The 13,798-nt window shown below is 36.8% G+C and overlaps 2 protein-coding genes across 3 annotated transcripts; one reads left to right on the top strand and one right to left on the bottom strand.

Annotated features, from left to right (window-relative positions):
* Positions 1–1,402: 1,402 nt before the first annotated feature.
* Positions 1,403–7,922, top strand: LOC133302894 (uncharacterized). Of its 2 annotated transcripts, XM_061502725.1 has the most exons (4): positions 1,403–1,867; positions 2,034–3,321; positions 3,361–3,833; positions 7,147–7,922. In XM_061502725.1, exons 2-4 carry the CDS (start codon positions 2,220–2,222, stop codon positions 7,483–7,485), a joined length of 1,914 nt encoding a protein of 637 aa, XP_061358709.1. In that variant the 5' UTR covers positions 1,403–1,867; positions 2,034–2,219; the 3' UTR covers positions 7,486–7,922. The 2 variants fall into 2 exon arrangements, with proteins under 2 accessions (XP_061358709.1, XP_061358700.1); XM_061502716.1 differs by having other exon boundaries at positions 1,405–1,867; positions 2,034–3,833.
* A 3,112-nt stretch (positions 7,923–11,034) lies between these two features.
* Positions 11,035–12,242, bottom strand: LOC133302914 (uncharacterized mitochondrial protein AtMg00860-like). Its single transcript, XM_061502746.1, has 2 exons — positions 11,976–12,242; positions 11,035–11,382 (listed from the first exon to the last, which is right to left on the bottom strand). The coding sequence occupies exons 1-2, from the start codon at positions 12,240–12,242 to the stop codon at positions 11,035–11,037; spliced, it is 615 nt and encodes a 204-aa protein (XP_061358730.1).
* Between the last annotated feature and the right edge of the window lie 1,556 nt (positions 12,243–13,798).

The raw sequence follows: 13,798 nt of genomic DNA, 5'->3' as shown, positions 1-13,798 counted from the left end.
TGGGTTTTGATTGAAAATTTTGTAAGCAGTGTGCTAAAAAGGGGTGTGTATTAGGCATGAAATTAATTATTAATTTTCGTAAAAAAATAAAATCAAGTAAAAAACAAGTATTTTGTAATGATTATTTTGTTACTAATAATTATATGACAAATGGAGAAGAATATGTCTACATTCAATTTAATTTTATTTCAAAATACATTTTGTTATGTTGTTATTTTACCGTCATGCAAGTACCTACTAATGAGTTAATTAGCCGGTCACATTTTTAATAAAGGCCGAGGATACTTAAATTTCCCCAAACTCATAAATGACAGTCAAACATAATCAAGTTATATTTTTAAGTGTGATTTGTATAACTGGCACAGCCTCTATTTTGTATACGGAGAAAAATAAAATATCAAACTTATAACAAATATTATGAAAATTAATAGAAGGAGTTAATTATTATAAGTATTTTGGAAGAATGAACTAATCACAAATAATATAATAAAGATATTATTTTTTGTATATATAATAAAAAAAATGGAAAAGGGACAACAGTCAATACTTACTGCATGATTTGTAGCATAATAAAACATTCCTATAAGTAGATTACCAAAAAAAAAAATAATATTCTTATTAGTATTTAAAAAAAAAAAATTCATATTGAATAATAATTATATCTAATAATAAGCGAGTATAAGTTAACTTGTAAATATAACTAAAATTCAAATTTAAAAAAAGAAAGAAAGAAAAAAAAGAAATCAAGTGACGACCGTATTTAAAGTGTGAATCTCGTGATAATAAGGTGGGGACATATTAATCAAATGATCGAATAATCTACCCCAGTGTAAAATTCAAGACAGGAATTAACATTAAAAATGAAAAGGAAATAGGAAAGCAGGTTCCTTCTTTTCTGGTTCACATGCACGCTGCCTTTTTCCATCATTTCTATCCAATGGACCCTTCCCTTCTCTGACTGACTTTTCCTCTGCCTTTTTCTCTCTCTTCTAAACACATTTTTCATAAAACTTGGTCAACAAAAATGTAAACTCTAAAATTAATATATCAATTAAATCAAAATATAATGACGTTAATTTTATAAGAGATAATTAATCTTAATCTTGATTCTAATTGTATCCAACAATTTTAATTTATTAATTACATAAATCATTAAATATAAGTGGAACTGATAATTAAAATTAAGAATATAACTCAACAAGTGATCTCTCTCATTTAATAATGCTTTAAACAAAGATATAAGACGATAAGTTTATTTAATGTTTTTTTTGAATTTTATTATTCTTAAAATAAAAAAATTAATTAATTTCGGAGATTAGAAATTTCTATTATCTTGTCTTACACCCAATCTTTAAGACCTTGACTCTGCATTATTCTTTTCTTTTCCTTGCAATTATCTCTTCTTTTTTAACTTCTCTCACTTTTTAGTCCTTTTATCCATTTTTAGCTATACTATACCTTTACAACATAAACAAGTTCCTCTTTCTTTGCTTGGGTGGTGGGGATATTCTTTTTCTTTATCCTTAGTTTTGTTATTCCTTCCTTCACTATTCTGTTAACAATTTCCCCCTTTTTTTAAAAAAATTTTTCAAGTGTTTTTTGATTTTTGATTTTTGATTTAAAAAAAAAATTAAATTTAATATTCATATATTTCTTTTTATTATAGGATTTTTGGTTCACGCACCCACATGTATGCTCTCTCTTGTTGCTTGTCTGATCTGGATTGGATCATAAGGATCTTTGCCATTTTTTCCTTTTTGTTTGCTACTTAGAGGGTAAGTGGTGGGGTTTGTTTGAGTAACCCTTTAATCCCTGAACTCTTGGGGCAATCATAGTACAAAGCAAAACACAGCAAGAAAGGAACGAGGTTAGTATAGCATCTTCCACCACCACCCCTTTTGAATGCTTGATCTGGGACCCCACAAGATGCTTTTCTTTGTTTTTGATTTTCTGTTGTGCTTTTATGTTTCTGATTCGAAATGGGTATTTTTAATTTTTGATTGATAGTGACATTTTTTTTTGTTGTATTGTAGAGGGAAATTGTGAACAAGGGTCTGTTTCATTTGTTTAATCAACAAACCGTTGTGGTTTGAGCGCTGGTTGGATTTTTGCTAGTTTGTGTTACCCAATTGAGAAAAGTCTTGATTTTTTATGGTGGCATGTGTTTAAACTCGTGATTGTTAGTGTGGGTTGGTGGTGGTCCCTTGTGCTCTTGAGCTATGGCGGGGATTGATGTTACGAGATATGCTCATAGTCCTGTGCACAAGGCCATAATTTTGAAGGATTATGCTGAACTTAAGAGGATACTTGGGGGCCTCCCACGATTGTGTGATGTGGCTGATATTCGTACTGAAGCAGTTTCAATTTTAGAGGAAGAGAAGGCTGATGCCATCTCTGCTGTGATTGATCGGCGTGATGTGCCGAACCGTGATACCCCTCTTCACTTGGCTGTGAAATTTGGGGATGGAGTTGCCACTGAGATGCTTATGGTTGCTGGGGCAGATTGGAGTTTACAGAATGAACAAGGGTGGAGTGCTCTTCAGGAAGCCATTTGCAGTAGAGAAGAGAGTATTGCCAAGATAATAATTAAGCATTATCAGCCTCTGGCTTGGGCAAAATGGTGTAGAAGGTTGCCTCGCTTGGTAGGGACCATGCGGAGGATGAGAGACTTCTACATGGAGATTACTTTCCATTTTGAGAGTTCTGTGATTCCTTTCATCTCAAGGATTGCGCCTTCGGATACTTACAAGATTTGGAAAAGGGGTGCAAATCTAAGGGCAGACATGACGTTGGCTGGTTTTGATGGTTTTAGAATTCAGAGATCAGATCAGAGCATTCTTTTTCTGGGTGATGGTTCAGAGGATGGGAAAGTCCAGCCCGGGTCACTCTGCATGATTTCGCACAAGGAAAAGGAGGTAATGAATGCTCTAGACGATGCCGGCTTTCCTGCAAATGATGAAGAGGTTCAGCAAGAAGTGGCTGCAATGTCGAAAACAAATATATTCAGGCCCGGTATTGATGTTACTCAGGCAGTTCTTTTGCCTCAGTTGACTTGGAGGCGACAGGAGAGAACAGAAATGGTAGGGTCTTGGAAAGCTAAGGTGTATGATATGCACAATGTAGTTGTTAGCATTAAATCTAGAGGAGTTCCTGGAGCTATGACAGATGATGAGCTCTTCTCATCTTGCAATGAAAACGAAACAGAGAGTGAAGAACTTAATGATATTTTGACTGAGGATGAAAGAAGGCAATTGGAAGATGCACTTAGGTTGGATTCGTCAGAATTGAACAATGAGAGTGATGAGGGGATAGTTGGGCATCGTCATAGCTGTTATCAACTTAGGGATATTCCTATTGAAGATGCAAATGGTAGCATAAGTGGAGAAAATAAGCAGGAAAAGAAAGGATGGTTTGGGGGATGGAGAAAAAAGGATTCTAAACATGAAGTGCCTAAGAACATTGCTCCACCAAGAAGTTCTCTCTGCATAGAAGAAAAGGTGAGTGATTTATTGGGGGATTCTCCTTCAAGGAATCAGAGTAAGCCAGGAAGACATTCTGTTGAGATATTTGTAAGGGGTGATGAGCAGAGAAAGAGAAAAGATGCCAAAGCTTCTTCTGCAAATTCTGATAGCAGAAGTCGTCACAAGGATGGAAATCGTGAAAATGAATATAAGAAAGGGTTGAGACCTATTCTTTGGCTTTCTCCAAACTTCCCACTAAAAACTGAAGAACTCTTGCCGTTGCTTGACATTGTTGCAAACAAAGTTAAAGCAATTCGCCGATTAAGAGAACTCCTTACAACAAAACTTCCAGCGGGAACTTTTCCTGTTAAGGTCTGTGCTCGTCCTCTTCAATTTAAGATCTGTAACTAGAAATATGAATATTCCGGACATGTATTTAATTCTTAAATTGTTTCCATTTTGTTTTCTTTTGTATATTCTCGATAGGATAGATTATATTGTTTCTTGTTTATTCTGCCTATGCTGTAGCGTGCATATCATGAATTGGCCTATGGATGTGGAACATGTAGGGAAAAGGGAAAGAAAGGAAGAAATTGAGGGAGAAATGGAGTAAGGGAGAAAAACCAGAGTACTATGGGGAAAGGAATAGAGGAATGTGAGTTACAAATAGATCTGAGCTAGAACAGAATAATGACTCAATTCCATCTCAAATTGATGTATATAAATCATCAATACTCAGTTATAGCAATATTTAAATAGGGAAACTGATGAAACTGTATTTCTATTAATGAAGAACAGAGGAGACTCGATCCTCACAGCAAGTCATACAGAAAAGTGATTTGCAGAAAACATGAAATTACAAAAAGAAGAAACAGAAAATTCAAAAGAAAACTGCAGAGGTCTGCCAGCTCAGAACCTCTATCCCTTTCCTAACCCATTTACTCAATTCATGCCTACCTTGCAATACCTATCTTTCGCTCTTACATTCTCATTTTTTTTCCTAACTGAATTCACACTTCCCTTTATTTCTTGCCCAACTCAGCGTTCAGTTACGCCTAGACTTAACAACCTGAATATTCTCTCTCTCTCTCTCTCTCTTTTTTTGTCCTTCTCAGTCTATCGACAACTTGATAACCAACTAATACTAATCACTAAAAATTTAAAACCCCAAGTAGCCCTATTTTATTAGAAAAAACCCTATAACAACAACAAGCCTTTTCTCACTTGGTGGGAAAAACTAAATAAGGTTTAAATGGGTGGAAAAGCCAGTAGCTTATTCCATTAGTAACGAAGAATCTAGTTTTTTATTTTATTGTCATCAAAATAATTGGATTTCAGAAGTCTTGGTTTCACTATGATATGGAAGAAACAATTTTAAGTTTATGCTCCTGGTTATAATGCTAGAACCCTGCCAGAGTACTGGCAGAATAGTCCTGTCTTAGTATTTTGTACAATCTTTGGAAGTGGTAACTATAGTTGCTGTTCCATTCTTCTATGTGTAATTTTTTTTCTTTGATTTATTAGCTTCTTGCTCTGCTGCTTATTACAGGATAATTAGTGAATTCCTAATGATTTGTACAACAAAGATAGCCTTCCTCTGTTCAATTAATACTACTCCTTAAGATATTTTATAATTATTTATTTTAAGTCAAAATTGCACATTTTGTCTCTTAAGTTTGGAACCAGTTTGAGTTTTGTTCTAAAACTTTTTTTTTCCATTCTTTCCTACATATTTCATGGAATACTGTTAATTTTGTCCCAAGCTGTAACTTCATTATAATTATTGACAGAAATTTCCTACATGGTAACATTTTCTTACGGTATTTGGAAAAGTGACCATACTAGCAACTGAGCCATTAAAATAGGGAAAAATAAGTCAGCTGTTTGGAATTTTAATACCTTAGGCTTAGATTATTACTTCAATTGGTCAACTAAGTGGTCACAAAATGCAGCTGGCTTTGCCACTGCTACATCCTGCCTCTATTTACTGGAAATTATCCTAAATGTGAAGAATCAATCATTTACAGTCAGTCACATGCAATGTAATAAGGTCATAAACTACAATAGTTCAGATCATGATCTAAAAATGTCATTAAATGTAAGAAATAGAGAGGTTCTCAGACTTGAGCTTGATGAAGCTATGGGACTTAGAGTGAAGGGAGATTGGATCTTGAAGATTGGTGTCCTAAAACATTGCTTTGGCGGCTAAATATCTAAAATGCTCTTCTCAGAGATTACTTCATTATAACACCATGTAATTCAGAACAAATATTGGTTAAATGATAATTGATTGGATACCAACCCAACATTCAATGCAACTTATGATACACCCTGGAAAGGATACGTTTAAGCCATCTTATTTTTTTAGGTTTGTGATGTTACTAATATCTGGTTTTGGGAGGGTGTTTGGGTGGGTGGGGAGTATTACTTTCTTTAAGGCTTTTCCTTGCCTTTATCAACTCTGCATAATATACCCATTAACAGCTTCCTTTCACTTCACATCCATTTCATTTTCGTATTGACTTGAATGATAGGTAAGCTAGTGATCTAGAGTAGACTCCCTTCTTAATAGATTCTGCTCAGTTTTCTACCAATCAAGAGAGAAAAACTTGGACTAATCATATTTGGAAGTCCAAAGCTCCCTTAAAAATGAAGCCCTTTGTTTTTTGGACTGCTTTACTCAGTAAGATCAAAGCAAACAACTTGTTGCAAATTAGTAGTTTCAAATTAATTGGCCTCAATGTTCTCTTTATCTGAATATGTGTTACATGTAGTTATAGTTTAGAAACAATTGGACACTTGTTTTTGCATTGTAAGGTAGCTACTTTCTTTAGGAACAATTTGCTCTGGGTTTCTGGGGGGCACTACTTTGTCCCACTTTGGAGCAATCTATGATGATTAGATACTGGATTTCAAGCCTTTGAGGGTGAACCTTGGAGCAGCAGTAAACTTGTTCTTCTTTTATCAAAAGGTCTGGGGTTTGAGTCTGCGAAACAATCACTTTGCAGAAATGTGAGAGTAAGGCTGTGCATACAATCGACTCTCACCCCTACCCTCGCAAGTCAGGGAGCCTTGTGCACCGGGATCTGCCTTTTATTCTAACAATGTTGATAAGAGCTGAGCTATTAATTATTTGACTAGAAAAATCCAGCTGCAAGAACTTGGATAGGATCATGGATCTTTGCATCTTTTTATTGTTACAATAATGGATCTTATTAACCTTTTCTTCATTTAGTTTAGATTTTAGAAGCATTGACAATAAATACCAGCCTTAAGGATTGTTATTGAACTCTTGAAGTTAGATTGACTGATTGACAGATAAAAAATCTTGTATGTCTTCAGATTCGTCACATGCATCTTTGTTGGTAGATCCTTTGATCGAGGTCATAGTGTTTTGCATTAGTTCATGTGATAAATCTTGGTATAAAGATGGGTCTTCCATAATAAAGGTCAATGCTTAAGTGGTGCAGTTGCCTTGCTGGCCAAGATCTGGAAAGCTCTTTTTATAACACTCTTGAGATGTGGAGTCAATTTTTGTCGATTATATATCGTTTGTATTGAAGGCTTTTCTTTTTAAAAATCAGAGAATTATTGTCATTGTTGGCATATTTTTTCTCTTGCATGTCTTTTTTTTTTCTCTCTTTCTTCTTATATGAATTTAAACCTATTACCCTTGCATGTTCAGGTTGCCATCCCTGTGGTTCCCACCATCAGAGTGTTGGTTACTTTTACAAAGTTTGAAGAATTACAGCCATTAGATGAATTTGCAACCCCACCATCAAGTCCATGTGCTACTGGCCAAGAGAGTCCTTCACTGACAAGCTTCTCAGCTTCTTCTTGGTTTCAGTGGATAAAGGCTCCTTACCGTGCTAGTTCATCTGCTGCAGGTTCCAGCAGTAGTAGGATTGAAAATATTCAAGACCCCTTTGCAATTCCCTCAGACTATACTTGGGTTACTGCTGCAGCAAAGAAAAAAAAGATGCAAGAGAAAAACAAATCAAAGAAAGGGAAAAGTCATAGCTAATGATGTCATTTCTCAAAGGGAATTACTTTGGTTATTTAGAGAACTCGGGCTATTAAATAGAAATTATATTTGTCTGGAAATTGAAGCTGTCTTTGATCCTCCAAGCATTTATGCTTTGATCATTTGGGGGAATGTGTCATAAGGAAAAGAAACATTGTGATTCTTATTGCTGGAGTTTTCAAGTTTGTTTCATTATATGTGGAAACCCCATTAACTCAAGAAAGTTGCAATCACAGTGGGGAACTTTCTTCGTCATGATTGGAGTTAAAATTCACCAGTGTTTGATTAAAATTCTTTCTCTTGATTTTATTAATGTTGTAAATAAATTGAAGAATTGATTTACTAGCTTTGGGCTTTATCACAATATGTTTCATCAGCATTGACATTGGTGAAATTTGGTATCATGTATTAGTTCACTGCTTCACTTGAGTATGCAACTTGCCTTGCGTTCTTGCTGTGCTTCACTTGAGGATGCAACTTGCCTTGTGTTCTTGATGTGCCATTGGGCTTGTGCCAATCTAGACGTACCGGTCTACGTGTAATTGAAATGTCATGAGTTTGAATTCGAGAAACAGTCTTTTTACAAATATGTAAGGATAATGTTGCATATAAAAATTGCTTTTATTCTTGTTCTCCCTAATTGGGATTTAATGGAGAATAACTTATTTGGGTTTTGAACTTGAATAAGAGTATTTTAACAAACAACATTATAAAAGTTTTGAATATGGCTGATAACCAAATTTGTTTTCAAAAATCACTTGGTAACAATTATGGTTACTCCATTATTAGTTTTGATGTGAAAAAAATGGCTATTACTTATTAATGGTGTTTTGAGTGTAGGGTTGAGTACAATCTACGAATTATATGGGTGGTGCTAAAGATAGCGTGCATCATTGATGGCAATTTATGTTTCCCCATTTGCTTTTATAACCAAATCAGGAAACATGACTTTTTTTGAGACCAAATCAACAACTCCAACATTAAGTATTTGAGCTTTTCATGACACTTCTTGAAGTGTATTATATATGATGAAAGAGCTATCTTGTTTTATCTATAAAAACATATATTTTTTAATGATTTAGATTTAAAAGCCCTGTAAAAATGATGAGATATGTTTTAATTTGAATTTAAATAAATAGTATTTTACTATTAATCTGGATCCATTCCACGCGGGATTATAGGCCCAACTAGTAAAAGGTCATAAGACCTAAAGACTTTTGCTTCCTCAGAAAGAAAACACGGTCGTTTCGTGTATCTTAACAATCCAACAACCTCCTCACACACAACATTAGCTGCTCAATCAATTGCGGCCATACAACATCAACTATTTAGAGTAATGAAACCTTTTATTGCCAATGGCCAGAGGATAGACACATGCTTACCACTGCGTCACAAGGCTTTAGCCTAAAATTAGGCATCCCGCACAAGGGATAGCCTGCGAAAACCACTTCTGTCCACCAATGAGAATGAATACCATCATGTAAAGATGACATAACTAGGACGTTCATCTACTATATATACTGTAACATCCCATTCCAGACCGGTTTATTATAATCAGAATGGTATTAAGCTTAATATATTTAATTAAGTAAATTGCAGAAGCTATACTCATTGATTCACAATTAAAAATATGAAAAGGTGAATAAAATTTCTATTTTTCATTATGTATTGTCATTTACCTAATTATTCAAATGATTATTCAGTGACATACGTTTTAACCATTAATCGCTTTAAGTCGTCCACTTAACATGTTTCTAAGCATCATGCCCTAGTCCATATCTTACTTCATATCTAATTACTAAAATTTCGTTCATACTTAGCTTATCTTATAATACTTATTAATTTGTTATCTAGGTCATTTACTTTCATACATCTTTACCAAATCCTTTCATGATTAACTCTTTATGATATTTACTATTTACCTCTTACATTCAATTATGTGAGTGTTCATTTCTATCATTGTTTTAATTATCCGTAAGACATTTTACAAATCTCGTGCAAGGCAAGCTGATAGGCCACTAATCCCACTCTTTTTATTATTTGATACGGCCCAATAAACTGAGGACTCAGCTTCCTCACACCCAATATACGGTTAACACCCGTAACTGGAGATAACCGCACAGTTACATGATCACCTTCTTCAAATTCCAGCGGTCTGTGTCTATTATCATAGTAACTTTTCTGCCGATTCTGTGCCTGTTTAAGTTTTTCTCTAATCATTTCAATCTGTGCTGTAGTTTCTTGCACAAAATCCGGCCCCAAATCTCTCTTTATCACCTACCTCAGTCTAACAAGTAGGAGTACGACATCTCCGTCTATACAATGCCTCATATGGTGCCATGCCCAGACTGGAATAAAAACTGTTATTATACGAGAATTCCACCAATGACAAGTACTTGTCCCAAGCATTACCCTGCTCCAGTGTGCAAGCTCTCAGCATATCCTCCAATGTTTGTATGGTCCTCTCAGTCTGACCATCAGCTTGCGGGTGATACGCAGTGCTCAGCCTGAGCTGAGTGCCAAAAGCCTGCTGTAAGGCTCCCCAAAAGCGAGAAGTAAATTTCGAGTCCCGATCACTGACAATGCTAACCAGTATCCCATGGAGCCTTACAATCTCCTTTACATATAATTTTGCTAATTTCTCCGTAGAGAAAACCACTCGCACTGGCAGAAAATGTGCAGACTTCGTAAGCCTGTCTACTATAACTCAAATTGAATCGTAACCATCCTGAAACTGAGGCAAACCAACAACGAAATCCATAGAGATGTTCTCCCATTTTCACTCTGGTATATCCAGTGGCTGAAGTAAACCAGCAGGTTTCTGATGTTCTATATTGACTTTCTGACAAACTAAGCACCTAGATACATAATCTGCCACATCCTTCTTCATCCCAGGCCACCAGAATTTTTCTTTCAGATCTTGATACATTTTTGTGGCACCTGGGTGGATAACATACTGACCCTTATGGGCCTCAACCATTACCTCATATGCTAACTCCTTGGGAACAACAATTCTGCCCTGATACAACAACAACCCCTGTTCATTTACAGATATGCCACTCTGGCCTTTTAAATATTTGATACTGTCATTCCGTATCTGAGCTTCTTTAATTTTCTCATGTAGTTCATTCTCAATTCGTACCATTTCAAAATCACAAATCCTACCCTCAAAGAAATCCCTTACCTTTAAATCACAGAACTTTTCGATTACTTCATTATCCCACATCATCAGCTGGGACACACTGACCGACTTCCTACTCAAGGCATCTGCTACCACATTAGCTTTACCCGGATGGTATTTCAGCTCGAAATCATAATCTTTTAAGAATTCTACCCATCTCTGCTGTCTCATGTTCAGCTCTTTCTGATCAAACAAATATTTCAAGCTCTTGTGATCACTGAACACAGCAAATTTCATCCCATACAGAAAATGCCTCCAGATTTTCAAGGCGAATACAATAGCAGCAAGCTCCAAGTCGTGCGTTGGATAATTCTCTTCACGAGGCTTCAATTTCCTAGACGCATAAGCAACCACCTTCCTATCTTGCATTAATTGATCCCCAGACCTTTCTTGGAAGCATCACAATACATCTCAAACTCACCTTCCAGATCGGGAAGGGTCAACACAAGAGCAGTAGTCAACTTCTCTTTGAGTGTCAGAAAACAATCTTCACATTCCTGGATCCACACAAAAGGAGTATCCTTTCGTGTCAATCGGGTCAATGGCAATCCCATAGTAGAAAACCCCTGTATAAACCTGCGATAATAACCAGCAAGACCCAGAAAGCTCCTGATCTCAGTCACAGTCTTAGGTCGTTCCCAGTCACTTATCGCTTCAATTTTACTTGGATCCACCGCAACACCACTAGCAGAAATTACGTGACCCAGAAATTGCACCTTAGATAGCCAGAATTCACACTTAGATGGCTTAACATACAACTTTTTATCTTTCAACACCTGTAATGCAATCCTTAGATGCTCTGTATGCTCCTCTTTACTTTTGGAATAAATCAGGATATCATCAATAAACACTATCACAAACTGGTCCAAATACGGTTTAAAAATACGATTCATATAGTCCATGAACACCGCAGGGGCATTAGTAAGCCCAAAAGGAATCACCTGATACTCAAAGTGTCCATATCTGGATTGGAACACCGTTTTAGGCACATCCTCCGGCTTAATCCGGATCTGGTGGTATCCGGACCGGAGGTCAATCTTAGAAAATACACAGGCACCCCTCAACTGATCCATCAAGTCATCAATACGTGGCAATGGGTACCTGTTCTTAATTGTAACTTTGTTCAATTGCCGATAATCCGTACACAACCTCATTATATCGTCCTTCTTTTTCACAAATATTACCGGTGCTCCCATGGAGACACACTCGGCCTAATAAAGTTCTTTATAGATAGCTCTTCAATATGTTTCCTCAACTCAGCCAGCTCTAGTGGCGACATCCGGTATGGAGCCAAAGAAATAGGCCCCACACCAGGTAACAAGTCAATTGAAAACTCAATCTCCCTCTTAGGTGGAAATTCCGGTATCTCATCAGGAAATACATCCGCAAATTCATTAACCATCGGAATACTAGAAATCTCCAACTCCATATCACCAACCAATCCATCCAAGAAGACATAGCCCAGATCACCAGCCTTCAAGGCTTTAATAGTTTGACAGACAGACAAATACGGAGACGGACAAACTGAGGGCTTCTCGTGAGATAATATCAACCTCTTGCCGCAACAATCAATCATTGCGTAGATTTAAGACAACCAGTCTATACCCAAAATCAAATTAACAGAGGCCAGGGGAAAGATAATTAAATCAATAGTGTAACCCCTGCCTTCGTAGACAAACCCAACCTCTTTACAAATAAAGGAGGAATTACTAATCTCTCCTGTAGCAGTCGTAATACGCATAGGAGGGAATCATCTGTGTTACTCTTAAACCCAACCCTTTAGCAATATATTCTGCCACGAACGAATGTGTCGCTCCCGAATCAAACAAAACAGATAAATCAGTATTAGAAATGAAAATTATACCATTAACTAGATCTGGTGCCTTTTTCGTCTGCTGCGCATTAGTAATATATACGCGTCCAACCGTAGGAGCAGAGGGCAAGGTTTGCAGATTCGCAGCCTGCCCAATATTGCTGTAACACTCTCTGGCAAAATGCCCAACTTTACCACATTTAAAACAAGAATTCAGAGCCATAGTACAAGGACCCCGATGATACCTCTTACATTTATCACACTGAGGAGCAGAATTTCTATCATTGAACCCACTCCTCTGACCACCACCTCTCTTGAATTGACCTGGAGGCTGCCTTACCTGCAACCCCCTACCTCTATTATTATTCTGATGTTAGCCACCTCTGTTATTATTTCCAGAAGGACCAGATGTCCTCCTAATTTCCTGCTCCCTCGAAGAACTAGACTTCAGATACTTGCCGTAAACAGTTTCAACCCTTTTACACTGGGTCACCAGATCAGCAAAAGTTCTCACAGCAGTATTAGACATCCTCTTGGAAATTTTCTCATTTAATTCTCTCTGAAATTTAGCAGATAAGAATTTCGGGGTAGGAAGAACACCCTCATAATTTGCGAACTTGACCAATTCATTAAACTTGGCCAGATATGCATCAACATACATGGTACCTTGTACCAATTTCTCAAACTCACCCTGTTTAGCATCCCGGACATTCCTGGAAAAATACTCCTCATGAAATAACCTCTCGAATAGAGTCCATGTCGATTCCTGTCCCTGAATAGTGAACGGGCGAGATGCACTGTGCCACCACTCGTGGGCATCTCCCTCAAGCATATAGACAAAGTACATCAGTCTCTGGGGATCCTAGCACCTCATAACTTGGAATATTTTCTCCATCCCCATCAACCATGTAGTAACTATCTTCGGGTCCCTTGACCCCTGAAATGCTGGTGGCTTGTGTTTCCTGAATGAAATGAGTCTCTGCTGTTTCCTGAATGAAATGAGTCTCTGCTCATCAGTACCAGCAAATAACTGCTCAGCAACCCCAGAGGACTGAGCTACAAATGTCAGATCAACAGAAGGCTCTGGGATATAAGTAGGATCAGTAGTATGGTGACTAGCCTCACCAGAATGACGATTAGCCCCACTCCCCTCGTGATAAGGTATACCAGAGGGCATAGGTGTAGGAGTCACCGTAGCCGTATGCGGAGGAGAATCATCCCTCCTCTGTCTAGCTCTTATAACAACCCTAAATATTGTATCATGATTAATGAAGAATTATGATAATTAATAAACGAGACATTTCAGATGAAATAGTTTA

This window comes from Gastrolobium bilobum, unplaced genomic scaffold, assembly GCF_033153095.1.
Source record: "Gastrolobium bilobum isolate Gb01-03AN ecotype WA unplaced genomic scaffold, APGP_CSIRO_Gbil_v1 utg14888, whole genome shotgun sequence".
Lineage (NCBI taxonomy): Eukaryota > Viridiplantae > Streptophyta > Magnoliopsida > Fabales > Fabaceae > Gastrolobium > Gastrolobium bilobum.
Note: the sequence above shows the minus strand (reverse complement) of the source record. Positions and strands in the feature narration are given on the sequence as shown.